The following is a 15,197-nucleotide window of genomic DNA, read 5'->3' on the forward strand; positions in this document are numbered from 1 at the left end:
CAAGCACACTAGATCAGAGGATCAGGAAATTTACACCTCCTACCTCTGCATGAAGTGTATGCTAATGACACGTGACAACTACCACCGAACTGCAAGATCTTACTAATTCTCAGCACCACCTTAGAATCATATTTATTGTGTAGTCTATAAAATAAGCAAAATAAAGAGCACGATAAGCAATTGTAGTTAATTATTGAACGAATTTGCTAACCCTTCGACTTCCCGCATTCCTCGCACCCAACATCTGGGAGTTTAGTCTAATCCTAGACAGATATAACAAAATTATATTGTTAGAAAATTTACCAAAACAAATAAGACGAAAGAGTAATACATTTTAAACTTATGTACGATTAAAAATGAAATATTAAATATTAAGTAATATTTGTTAAAATAATCACGATTGAGGACCTAATGAACATAAAATGTTATATGTATTATTACGTGATATATACAAATACAAAAAATACAGCGGCTCATAAAATAGTTATGCGTTTTTAATCCAAGAAAATATAAGTAATAATACAGTATTTTGAAAATAATAATAATTGTTATATTATTTTATTGTATTGATTTTTAACAATCTTTTGAAAAATTGATTCTATTAAACTGGTGAAATAGATTTACAACAGTAGTCATTTATAAGTAAATTATATGATAAATTAAAACTTAAAAAAAAATAATACTTTGTTTATGTACTTTCAAAGTAAAAATATAATAATTTAATTTTGTTCTAATATTTATATTGCTGTATCATTTAAAAATTTATGAATTTTCAAATATTATTAACTATGTATTTATTACCATTAATTAAAATACTTTATTGCTTATCAATTTGTTACAAAAGTTTTTGTTATACATTGTCCTAAAGGCATCCATGAAGGTATAATTTTTGAATGCAGACGCCACTGACCATATTCATTACTTAGATGTTTTTCAAATACTATATATTCCAGTACATTTTTTTTTAATATTTCGGAACCATGCATTAATCTTCCAAATCGATCATATACAGCTAAAATCTACAAAATATAATATTTATAAAAGGAAATTATTTTGTATATAAATTAAAGATTGGTTAAAATTATAAACCTGTTCAGTATGTAGGCGAACCGTAATTTGTGCAAAAATATTATCATCTGTTAACAAATTTGTGCACCTCGAATGAACTACTCTGGCAGGTTCTAAGGATTTTATAAATTTCCATATGATGGTTTTATTTTCTAAATTATAAAATAATTCCTATAATAATCATTATAAATTATTTTTCACCAGTAACATTCAATAACAAATGTTCAAAAACTAAATATTAATAAAAAATTATTATTATTATTAATCAAACATAAAGACGAATATTATTTATAGATTTTTAATTAAAATATTGATAATTTTAATATCTTCTCTAACACTTTAATTTTACAAATAAGTAATAAATTTGTAATAAATTCAATTCGAATTTCTCATTTGCATTAAATTTATAAATATAAAGAAAATTAATATTTCATATTATTGCTTTAATTTAATCTTCCATCGTTTATACTAAATATTTTCTTTAAACGAAGATTTTACAATTTTTTAAACATTAAAGGTTGTGTTGTTTTTAATGTGGTAATTTTTAATACTGCTTATTTTCGGTGCTTATAACTATAGAATATTTTTTGTAGACTGTTCAGGATTGAACTACCTAACAAAAAATAATAATTTATTGTTTATTATAATACGATTATGATATATTATATTGAGATTAAGGCGCAATATTTGAATTATACGTTATGAAATATTCATTGAAAATTTTAGCCGCATACCTTGTACGCATAGCAACAAGAGCAGCTCTTCGAACGTATCAAAGTTTGCTTCCAGAGAATTCACTAGAACCTCCAAAAATTTACAACACAAAATGTACGCAATCGTATTTAAGAAGCAACAAATGGAGAAGGAAATCAGTCTTGTTGAATTACTCAAGTGAAGCTAGTGCCAGTCATATCTGCCAAAGTCAAACTCATCTAAGGGATTCCGTGCAAGGTATATTTATTGTATATTCTATTATTATTATTGCTAGCCAGCTATCGGTGCATCCTCCGCAACGTGATGCTAGTCAGATCGCATTGAGGACGACGACAGACTAGCATCTCCAGCATATTACTTACACTTCTCGTGAACCCTCAGCTATTTCTCGTGACTGTTCGCGGCCTACGTTTACCTTATCAGAGAAGCCCATTCGATTTGATTCTTATCAGACCGCTAAAGAGGGCGTCGATCCTGATCGGTAGACATTGCCGGTCACGCCACCCCGGGCAAACTTTTCGTGATCATTCGCGGCCCGCGTCTACCTTATCAGAGAAGCCCACTCGACTTGATTGGTGATGCATCTTCCGACCTTGTGGTCGGTTTTGTTGACTTATTTAATTCACGACGTAGTTTGTTGATGAGTGATTGCACAATTGAGTACTGGTCAAGTTCTTTTCCTTGTGCGTTCGTGAAGTATTCATGATTTTTCAATGCTACCGGCCATGTTAACTCAAGGTAGTTGTTCTTTTTGTTAAAAGCTTTCTACTGTAATAGGTACTTCAGGATTTGTACTTCCCTTTGTTTCCATCTTCTCGCGATTTGGCATTTTCTTAGTGATGTAGTAAATGATAAAAACAATAATGGAATACTTACAGCAGTGAGGACAATCGTTAGTGCGTTCTGACACAGTTACCGTGTGTCCTTATTATAGAAACTGCAGTGTTGCGATGGTATATCATCAGAGTGTAGTGGTGCGTCTGTTGATCTTTTGAATACTGAAGGAATGACTTCCACAGTGAATGAGCAGTGACTTCCACTTATCCGGATCGAAGGACCAAAATGTTTAGAATTAAACGATGGCACCACTTGCCTGGTGGGAGAAAAGTGTGGGCAAGTGGAAGGGGTAGTGCTTCAATTCAGTATCTAACACATCTACTTTTCGTGCTTGATATTTAGTTTTGAATAGGTAGAAGACGAGGACAGAAATACTCTCTGGCAGTGACTGTGCACGGAAGCACCCAACTCATGCTGGCATACACCCGTCAACAATATTGGATTCTCGTGCTCGTCAATTGATGAACTAACTACCTCTTTCTCGAGACACACCATCACGACCTTTCACCCATCAGGTGATCATTGACTATGCCGGCCCCTTAACCATATAATCCTGGAAGCGACGAGGTGCAAAACCCCATAAGGCATTAATCTGCGGTTTTGTCTGTTTTGCTGCGTCTGCGTTATATCTTGAGAAGGTTAGCGATTATACAACAGAAGGAGTCATCGTAGTATACCGAAGATTTTCGGCTGGTAGAGGTATCCATATATATTGTACTCAAATTGTGGTACAACCTTTGATGACGAGGATTAGGTTTTAAAAAAAATGTTCACACAAGGTTCCCAAGAACATCATCGGATAGCGATCAGATACTCTCGCAAGACAGTTCTCGACAGGAATTCAATCTACCCGCTGCACTTCACATGGAAGGAAAATGCGAAGCGGTGCTGAAGTCCACAAAATTCCATCTGAGACATACAATCGGAGAAACCTTGCTTACCTTTGAAGAAATCACTACTCTAGTATCTCAGATTGAGGCAATCTTAAACTCTAGACTTCTAGAGCCGTTGAGCTATGATCCTGATGACTTCTCGGCGCTAACTACAGATCATTTTCTTATCGAGAATTCACTTATAACAATACCTGAATCATCCCTAAATGATTTGGTCACTTCAAGACTGTCTCAATGGCAATTAATACAAGTTCAACAGTTTTGGTCACATTGGTCAGCGTATTACTTACAACGACAACAATCGATCTCCAAATGGCATCATACACAGAATGACATAAAGATTGGATCAATGGTACGTATCACCGATAAGCGTATTCCTCCGTCTAAGTGACCCCTCGTCTGAGTAATCAACATTCATCCTGACAAGGATGGGCTACCTAGAGTAGTCACAATAAAAATAGCCTCGACCACTATGGTTAGACCAATACATAAACTGGCAGTGCTACCAATCCCGGACGAAGGAAATATTCAGTTATATATATTTATAAGGTTGACCTTTTCGCAAAATGTGAAATGATTTTTTTATTCATTTTATTAGTTAAGAAATTATAAAAAAAAGAATTTAATTTAAATAAGGATGACTATGAAAAATAAAATGTAATGAATACATACCGGAAATAATTTTTCAGTTACGAAACCTTTTAATTTAGATTTTTGTTTTCTGAAATAATATTATACGATTAAATTAAAAAGTTGATAATAAACAATAAATGAATAATTAATAATAGATGATTATCACTTATTAAATGTTTTTAAATTATTGTTATTTTGACAAGAAAAAAAATTAAATGTTCGGGCTTAATATAAATTTTATCTTTCAAAAATACTACTTAAATAATACTTTCAAGGTTAAATAAAAAGTTGCCGAATTTAATATAATTTTAGAAAATTGCTAAATCTTGATAAGTGATTAATAATTATAATATGTTAATTAAAATGTAAAAAGAGAAAATTAAATTTAAGCTACCTTATTTTGTATCTCATAAATAGAATTAAGATTATACCATATTATATTGTATATAATATTTAGCTTAAGTATAGATTATTCCTGTTCAATAATAAATGCTCTATCTTTTCAATGGTATTATATGATTATTGCCAACGATTATTTATACTTTTAGTAATATTGTTTCAAAATTAATTTAAATATTGATAGATATGAATTCACGTATGTTTACATTAAATAATCATATTTAAATAATCCAATGATTCGTTTACTTTCATCTAATTTATTATCTTTATTTTTTATTATAATTATTTTTAATTTTTTGTATTACTTTATTAAGTAGATTTGATTTATTTATTGAGCAATGTTAACAAATAACAACTTTTTTAGCATATTTTTTACATTTATTTACATCATTATATACAATACACAGTATGTATAAAATACAGAGAATAGCTTTTATTAAATTAAAAATATTGAATGGTCTTATATGTTCCGAAATAAAACACCATTAGTTTATTTTTGTGCAGATATAAATACATGTTACATAATATTGGATTGTAGAAAAAAAAGATGCTATGTTCTACTTATAATTTAACGGGAAAAAAGTAAACTAAGTCAGGAAACAAAATTATAACAATTCACATTTATCTACATAAATTTATTCCGCTAATATTATTCCATTTAATTTATTAACAGTATAATTAAGAATATAATAACATTAATTAAAATTAGTTGTAAATACTGGTCTAAAAACTACAAAAATCAAGTTGATTTTTAGATATTAGTTATTTTAATCAATATTAAGTATAATAAAAAAACTTGTCTGTTAAAATTGAATATTTTTATTCATTATAATATTAAAATATATATTATCATTACATTATCATATTACATATAAATAAATTCAGGTGTCTCAATGCAAAATAATATCAATACATATTATACCTAATTAAATTATATACAATATATATATATATATATATATATATTTTTTTTTTATAATCCTTTATTGTTATTTTTATATTCTAGTTGCTTTTTTATTTATAGTTTTTTATGCTTATTCTAAAATGTTTCATATTTTCAATCTTAGATTCATTATTTTTCTGAATTTTTCTTAACTTTTTGATAAGTATATATCTTGATAGCATATCATTGTATTGATTTCATATTGATGAATATTAGTACTACTAAAGGTTTTAGTAACGAATCGCGTAATATGGAGGTGTTATCTATTGTTCAATTGTGAACTATATTAATGTTTGAAATAATGACTAGTTGGCGATTCATAATTAGTAGTTTATATGAATATAGATTTCGGATTTAAACAGTAATTGCATTGAGTTTTCTATTGATACTAATTGCAAATAAATACAATATAACTAAATAACAAAAATTGAAATTAGTCAATTAACAATGTATTTATATTTAAAAAATATGTATTAATTATTTCCAAATATATTTCAGAAAATATAATTAAAAAGATTGTTTCAATAATGTTTTCAAAATATGCATTTAAAATTTTAAATATGCATTATTTTTAAATTCTTAAAATATGTTCAATTATTGTTAAATCTTTTTTATTAATAAATTAATTAACTGAATTACTCTTTAGTAATTTTAATAAATACAATATATTACAAGAATTCAATATTTTTACTTGATACCATTTAAGATTAAAATGTAACTCTAATACTTAGTTTAATAAAGGGTAATATAATAATCAATTAACTAAATCATCAAAACTAAACTATAAGATGATGTATTGTATGAAATTGAAAATATGTATTGATATATTGAAATATGTATTCATATATTAAAATATTTTGTATTTCTAAAATCTGTTTTCATATAACGAAATATGTATTTATATACTCAAATATGTATTAATAAAATGATAAAATTTAGCTAATTATATATGAATATAAACAACTATCAATGTAATAATTTTTGTGTAGATAAAGCAACTTCATTATTATTATTATTGATTATTCATTATGATAGAATGTAATATTATAGATTGATAAAATATAGTAATTTAATTAACATTTACCTGGCTAATATTTCATGACCTTTAATATAAATGTCAAGAGATTCATTTGCAAAATCAATTACATCAAATGCTTCTTCAAATTTTTTAATAGTCATGACAGCTTGGTAAGATTTAGTTTTTTTCATTAAATATTCAGCATTCTGTTTTGCACCCTGTAATAATAAAACTCATAATTTTTTGTTATTTAATATATGAATAGAATATGTAAATAAATTATTTAGTTGATATATTATATAGGTACTATTTACACGTTAAGTTGTTATTATACACATTAAATTAATTATTTTAGACAAAATTGTCTTCATAACAAAACTTCAAATATCTCTAGTAGTATGTAATTTATAAGTCCAAAATTTTTTAATCAAGTAAAAATTAATTTTGGGAAAATGCTAAAAGAACTTGGACATAATTTAGTATAGGTTATTGGTTTAGAGAAAACATTTTTTAAACACAATTATATAATAAATTAAAATACTATAAATGTACTTTGAAGTATTTATAATTTTGAAAACTTGGGGACATATAAATTTATGTTAAATACAGTTAGTATAATTCTTATTGATGTATTTTAATTGATAATATAATTGTGTTTAAAAAATGTTTTCTCTAAACCAATAACCTATACTAAATTATGTCCAAGTTCTTTTAGCATTTTCCCAAAATTAATTTTTACTTGATTAAAAAATTTTGGACTTATAAATTACATACTACTAGTTAATAAGTAGTTAATAAGTACAAATTTCTTGATAAATTATTACAAATAAATTGAATAGCATTAAAAATCTGAAAGAAAGTTTATAAATATAAATATGTGCAACTAACTACTAAAAGTTGCTACTAAAAATCACATTTTACTCCTTTTATATGCAATTTTCAGATAAATAACGTTTTACAATAAAAATGAAATACAACAGTAGTTATGTATATCATTAAATTTTACACCATAATATTTCTTTGATATTTTTCATTTTTGCAGGCCCATTCAAATCCATAACATTCAACTTTTAGTCATCCAATGATAGAATTTGCACTTGGGGTATTAATTTTATATATTGATATATCTATCTTTTAATTGATTTAAGTTTAACTTACTATTGTTGATAGAGACGAAAATTTACCATCGCCTTCTGGTGGGATATAAGGCTCAAAAACATCTCCTGTGCAGCTAATATAAATCGCACTTTCTTGCCATGGTTTACTAGGATAAATTCCACGTTCTTTCATTTTTGTATGTAGAATATCTTCTGATAAACCATTTACATTGTGTTTTCTTTTAATTACATCTGGTTTAAAAAATTTTTCTTGCCTTTGTTTCTTAAATTTAGGATTCCAATGCTTAGTATGTCTAAGTCGTGACAAGTGTACATTAATTAAAAAATTGTTTAGCTTATTTAATAGTACACAATTCATTTTCTAGTGCTGAAAAAAGGTTATAGATTTTTATCAAATGTATTTAATATTTAATCATTATAAATTTTTTAAATCAATATTTTAAAATGTAGTTATTTTTAAATAACTTTTATTAAATTTGATAATATTTAAAAATAATAACTACATATTTAAAGTTTAAATTATAAAACCAATATAAAATAATCATAAAAAAGCACTTTTAAGATGTAATTTTTATTATTATCTTAAATTGTCCTGAAAATATAAATTTTAAAGCTTTATTCTATTCAGTATACTATATATATTTATCTAAAATTTCAGATAACTCTTGAACTCTTTCAAATAAATTTTCAGACAATAAACTTGAAAATATTTTCATAACCACTTTAATAAATTTTTAATTTTTAATTAGAAATTAGGATATCCTGTATAATTTTTTACAATACCGGAATATACATATGTAAAGCAAGCATAAAAAGAGAGAAGAATGTATGAACAATACTTTTAATATAATTGAATGTCTATTATCATATATTATAGATAATAAATTTATAGTAATTATAATAAATACTTCTAATATACGTTTAACAATATCCATTTATATATTAATATTTATCATTAATATATTCACTGAGATTATTTATTTTAATTAATTAGAGAAAACTTAATTTAATATAATTTTTAATTTATTTGAATGCTACTAAATTCATAATCTTCATTACATGCTTGATATATTTTACTGTTTTACAAAGTCCATAAATCATTTTCAATTAAATTGGATATGGAACACTTAATTTGATATATTTTGGTACAACATTTAAGAAATTACAATAATGAATTTGTAGTTAGTTTATCTTCATTTTAATTTATAACATAGATTTTATTACAAAATTGAGAATGAGGTTAATTCAACTTTCAGGTCCAATTTTTTATCGAATATCCCATATTATACAGTTAACTTTCATAATGTTTATTTTTAATATAATTCAGAATACTATTGTACTCTGATACAATTGTTATTAGTTTTATTTTTCTTATTTCCCATAATAGATGACGTTTAAAATTTTTATATTTTGTTTTTACAAAAAAAAAAAAAAAAAAATATTTAAAAAATAAAATTATTCTCAATTGACAGTCACTTTAATTCAGTTTTCAACCACAGATCCATTGTTAATCTTTAAAAATCTATAATACAAATAATATTTATAGTCATTGCTTGCAGTACATCATTAGGTAATCTAGATATTTAATAAAGGAATCAGACTTCCAATTAAGGAATTTTATTTATATATCTGTTGTCTACATTATTATATATAATATTACTAAATACATAAAATATTTTTATATTATATTAATGATACATTAATGTATTTTACTACTAATACAAAAATGTAGTATATATTTGAATTTATGGTATAATTTTTTAAGACATTTTCCTTAAAAGAAATGGTAATGAAATATTAAAATTGATACAAAATTAAATGTCACGTATTTATTTAGTACTAAAAATCTTAGATTTATGTCCAAAAAATAAATTAAAATTAAAATTGCTTTTTAAAATTATAATAATCTTATGGGATTAACAAAATCTTATCAATATGTAATAAAAATTTTTTCTATTTGCTAAATTATTTATTTAAATCTAATATATTTAATACATATTTTAAAAAACCATAAAAAATAGCTATTGGACAAGAGCTTCACTTCACAATATATACAAAGTACAAGCATATTAATTTACAGTATATTTTTAATAAAGGAATATTTATTTATTTTTATTTTTGCTTTGGTTTTTAATAATTAATTAGATTTATAATATTAATCAGTTTTGATAATAAGATTTATAAAATATAGAAAAGTATTGTATCATTAAGATAGTACTATATTTAATAATACTTTATAATATATATTAGCATTGTACAAGCAAAAAAATAATCTGTATTTATATATTTAAAAGGATTATAAGTAGATAGACTGTATATATTACATTAATATGTTAAAGTTTTTTAATTTTTTAAAAATATTGAAAATGATTATTACAATAATAATATATAAATATATGTGTGTATATTAACACACACACACATATATATATATATATATTTACTTTACAGATTAAGGATTAAATCTCAGAGACAATGTTTAATATTTCAGAATTTACATTTTTTAATCTTTTAATACAAATATTATATTGTGTTATATTAAAATAAAGTTTAAATATAGTCAAACAAAAAAATTTAGTTTGTTACATATTATTTAATATTATCAAATATAATAATGTAGTTAAACAATCATTAATTATTATATTTATAATTTAAAAAATACATTTTTCAGTTAATGGATAAAAAAATGTGTACTTTATTTTAATTTAGAAATTCTTTAATTATCAAAATTGAAACTGTAAAATAGATTTCACGTTATTGCACTTACATTTCTTAATATAATACATTTACCAGTAAAGTATTTATCACGCCTTAGTCTATAAACTTTTGTAAAATAAAATATGAAATTAACATTAGTAACTAAATTATTACTGTAATAATTTAATTTTCAACATTCTTTCAACTATCATAATTAATATATTTGTTAAATCAAAAATTAAAATAGTAACACTTCATCTATTAACGACACTATTAAACAACTTCTATTAAGATATACTGCTAAGCTTCAGTACTAGTCGTCAAAAATTATGTATGCTACTGCCTCTGGCGGAATTATTAGGTTCTTTTATTTAAATTAATTTAATTTTATTTTATTTTATTTAAATTAAATTACTTTAATTTATTAATAAATATTTTAATAAAAATTAATTATTTATTTTTATTATTGTAAGCCGAAAATATTTGCTAAAGAAATGATTAAAAATGAAAATAACGAAATTAAACAAATTATAATTGTTTCATACTTATTAAAAATATTGTTTATTAAAAATTTTAAAAACTTCTTACATTTTTTTATATAAATTTTATTCGCAATTTTTGTACATACACTATAATTATTTTAAGTATTATTAAATATTTATTACAATAAATTCATTCTAATGGAAATATTTATTGTGTTAATACATTTTGTCCACGAAAATATAAAAAATCATACAAATATTATTATATTAGCAGATATTCAACTTTATGTTAGAACAAAATATTATGATATATTATATAAATAACTTTTTGTAATACATTTTGTTCGAGAATGTAAGAAAACTTCCAGCTCATTAAACATTCTGGAAAATTCGAGATAAGAGTTCCGAAAAAAGCGAACTATCGACTACTCAAGGATTAAACATTCAAACGCGCCTCGGATTAACTAAATCTAAACAATTCAGAAAAACTTCGAATATCTAAAGAAAATACAATTCATAAACACAGCTGGCGAGGACAATGGTCCAAGTGTCCAGCAAAAACACGTTATAAAACTAATGCGACGGAACATTTGACACGGCCTCGCCACAAGGTATCTATCGACGACAAATTAATATATATAATTTATATTAATATAATATATACATCTAATTATTATTTATCTAATAATATACATATCTAATAATATCTAATAATATACATACATCTAATAATTAATATAATGTATACATTAGATTTCAATAGAATACATTAGGTTCAATATTCCGGAGTTAAATTACATTCATAAGCTGTTACTTCTTATATTTTAAATCGCATAATACATAAAATAGACAATTAAATTACATTAAAATATATGGTTAAAGCTTGATAATATTTATTTGTAGGAAAGTTACACGGACAGGATTATTTTATAAAGAATAAATGTTGTTAATTAAATTTTTCAATAATATTATAATAAAATTTTGTATTTTTGTAGTAGCAGGTCCAATGTATGAATCAATAATTTTCTATCTATAAGAAAGAAGAGGTATAAGATCGCATACGTTTAATTATAAACTTTATATCATCTATAAGAATCATTTCAATTTTGATATTTACATTATAATGTTACAATAAAACATACAATAATATTATTCACTCATTTAAACTCCATAAAACTTTTAATCATTTGTCAATGTTCAATCATCAAAAAATCAATATTAGTGATATCTTTTTATCTCTGGAGACATAACTATATCGCAATTCATCAAATTTTGACGTTATAAAAATATAAGTAATAACAATTTCATCTATAACTATATGTAGATATCTATAAAGAGCCAATATGATATTTTTAATTTTATTGTTCTGCTATTTTATAATTTAAATATTAAGATATTTTGATATATGTACACGGAAAGTATTTAAAAATAATTTATCATTACAATTTTAAATTTTTTTATCCAAAAAAATATTAATCTCATAATTTCTTCTTTTTTCTCAATTAAATTCTACATATTGATAATAATTGAGTTAATCTACTGTAATTAAACAAATTTAATTTACTGGTTTAGTCGTTTTATTATGAAAGAAGAAATTAGAAACATAAAATTGTACTTAATGAAATCGCAAATAATAATGTCTGAAATACAGAGGGAATCCAGAAGCCAAGTTGCTATAAACTATTTAGTTCAAGTTATATATATTATTAATTTACAGTTAAACTGAAACATTGTCAAAAAAATTAAGTTTTAGCGGTATAAAATTCAAAAACCGACTCATGACAGGTAAAAAGAATTACACATTAGACATTTAATCTAATATTCAAAAAATTGGCAATAGAGATTAATAAAATATTGAGAAAATATTTGAAAAAAGAAGGACGGGGAATAAATCAATTGTACATTGAAAATTAAGTAAAGAAAGCTCATAAAAATAAAAGATGGAGAAAAGTATGAACAAAAGAAGTGTCTATTTTTAAATCATTGGGACATAATTATTAAATTTTAATAAATAAAAAAATTTATTGAAAGGTTTTACTTAGTTAGCGATGATTTCTTTTGATTATATGTTTACAAGTATAAGTACAAAGTCAACAAAAGAAATCCAAAAAATAATCAAACAACTATTTATATTAAAAAATTTAAAAAAACTTAATATATATTACATTCACAGTAATAATTATATTCGTGGTATTTTCAAATACATATTTCGCTAGTTTATACTAAAGGAATATTTTTAAGTTTTTCTTAATGAACTGATTGTTTGTGATTTAAACTTCTTAAAATATAAAAATATAAATGAAATTAAAAATAATATAAGAAACATTAACAGAGTGAAATAAGATAAAATAAATTTAAAATAAATTTATTAAAAGTATTAAATTTAAAACAATAAATTATATTTAAAGAAATAAAACTTTGAACTTTGATAATATGTCCGCATTCCAATTATTTCTATAATTTAGAGTAATAAAATATAAAAAAATATATAACATATATAACAAAATAAACATTAATTTATTATCTTTTTAAAGATACAAATTAGATACTTTTATGTAAATTCTGATATATTAAATTATAAAACTTATTATTATATATAATCGTTTGATTTTAGTGATGTAATTCTTGGCTCGAACTGCTAATAGCTTAGTTTACCGCAATTTTAAATGCGTACTACTGTATTGTGTTCTCCTCTGACTTGGCTTCTCTAGACGAATAGCCCTTTTTGCTTGACTTTTCCTTCGAGACAGCCCTTGGCTACCCACTCGAGCAGCTTGCTGGAATTCTCCCTGCGGGCAGCCCTTTTCGCTGTATTGTCTCCATCTTTAAGGCCTCTTGCCATGAGTTCCCACTCAAGGAGTTTCTGGTCTTAGTTTTCGAATCAGGGCGCGCCGCTTTTCGGCGGCATGATGAATGTTCACGCTCTTTTCCCACTTCAGAAGAAATTAGGCTTAGACATTGAAAATATCGAAAGAGTATCTCTGGCAACAACGCATATTATAGAAAATTGTCCTTTTCCGGGCCTCAGCGTGGTAGGGGTTGATTTTTGGTCAAGCGTCTTCGCTTGGCCTATGCAAGCAGCAACATTTGTCGTACTTGACAACAATGCATGCTTGCTGGTGGCATTGAAGGCACACGTGCGGCGCAGATTGCCGAACGTCGCACGTGCCGAGTTTCGGGTTGCAATGGATTTTAAGAAATGTTTTTCACTCAATTGTTTTCAAATAATTTAAGCCTCAAAATATACTCTAATAAACAAGCAAGCCGTTTTGATGGTAAGTCGCAAGGGTCTTCATTGCATTCAAAACAATTACTACGTCTGTAGTACGAAAGGCAATAAAGTGGCTGTTTACGAGTATGTTCTAGATGTACTAACCTTTTCGAGCCTTCAGCAACCTTGACGAGACTTTCTTAGATTTTTATGTCCGTTCGATAATTCTTTTTATAATAGCCGTTGAAATTTTCCTAATGAATACAATTCGAGAGATTTTCGTTTTACTCTCGAACAATAATATTATCATATTTGTTCGATTTTAAAGGGTTAGTTTATTGCTCTAACTACCAATTCAATAGTTCAGTAGATTAGTCTCTCGGCAGGATAACTTCAAAGGAAAATAATAAGTAATAAAGCTGAAAAATATCATGTATTTAGTAAAACAATGTTTATTATTGTAAATAATTATAATAATATTGCACTGTTGTGTAGAGAGAGAGATAATTCTATTGAAGTAATGATGGTGTGTTCTTGTATTCTTGATTGTTGTAGCTTCCATGGATATGACTGAGTATCTTGAAGTTGAAGTAATGCTGATGTTGTAAATATCAGCTGATATCGTCAATCAATCATGCTTGTGAGGTAGCATGAGAAGATGGTAGTTCAATCAAGTACGTTTGATGTATGAATAACTATACTTGATATGGTGTAAGATGTTTAATGGAATATATTAAGTAATCAATTGTGTCTTTAATTATTTCAGGGAGCTGTAGAAGAGCTAGTCACATACAAGTGTCATTTATTATAAACCTTAGAAATCTTAAGGATTTCTTGAAAATATCCGTATTGTTGATCAGTTGATATACTGAAGTCTGGCCTTGACTTGTTGCGTCAATCAGTTGACTATTTAGTGAATGCACGACCACGTGCTCATCACCTAGTGACTATTTCAGGCGTGCACGACCACGTGCTAATCACCTGCCGACTACTTCAGGGGATGCGAAATTGCCCAGGTTTTCTTGTGCGAGATGTGACTAGTTTATTATTAATATAAAATAGGTACCTTGTAATCTGCAGGCAAGGTGTATTACTGCTGCGTAATTGATGTTCCCTTTGATTACTATTCCATTGGCTTCACTGTAATCACTATCTAATCTGCCGATTTCTTATTCGTATGCACG

General features: G+C 25.2%; 1 protein-coding gene across 1 annotated transcript; it reads right to left on the reverse strand.

Annotated features, from left to right (window-relative positions):
* Positions 1 to 777: 777 nt before the first annotated feature.
* mRpL45 (mitochondrial ribosomal protein L45) lies at positions 778 to 7,982 on the reverse strand. Its single transcript, XM_011505535.1, has 5 exons — positions 7,664 to 7,982; positions 6,572 to 6,723; positions 4,185 to 4,233; positions 1,090 to 1,239; positions 778 to 1,019 (listed from the first exon to the last, which is right to left on the reverse strand). The coding sequence occupies exons 1-5, from the start codon at positions 7,979 to 7,981 to the stop codon at positions 828 to 830; spliced, it is 861 nt and encodes a 286-aa protein (XP_011503837.1). The 5' UTR covers position 7,982; the 3' UTR covers positions 778 to 827.
* Positions 7,983 to 15,197: the final 7,215 nt, after the last annotated feature.

The sequence above is a fragment of the Ceratosolen solmsi genome, unplaced genomic scaffold, assembly GCF_000503995.2.
Source record: "Ceratosolen solmsi marchali unplaced genomic scaffold, CerSol_1.0 scaffold65, whole genome shotgun sequence".
Taxonomy (NCBI): domain Eukaryota; kingdom Metazoa; phylum Arthropoda; class Insecta; order Hymenoptera; family Agaonidae; genus Ceratosolen; species Ceratosolen solmsi.

What these genes read in the sequence shown, in the direction of transcription:
- mRpL45 (XM_011505535.1), bottom strand. Translation starts at nt 7,981, where the DNA reads ATGAATTGTGTACTATTAAATAAGCTAAACAATTTTTTAATTAATGTA. An exon ending in TTTCGTCTCTATCAACAATA is followed by an intron (nt 6,724 to 7,663) that starts GTAAGTTAAACT and finishes TTATTATTACAG; the next exon opens with GGTGCAAAACAGAATGCTGA. An exon ending in TTCGCCTACATACTGAACAG is followed by an intron (nt 1,020 to 1,089) that starts GTTTATAATTTT and finishes TATATTTTGTAG; the next exon opens with ATTTTAGCTGTATATGATCG.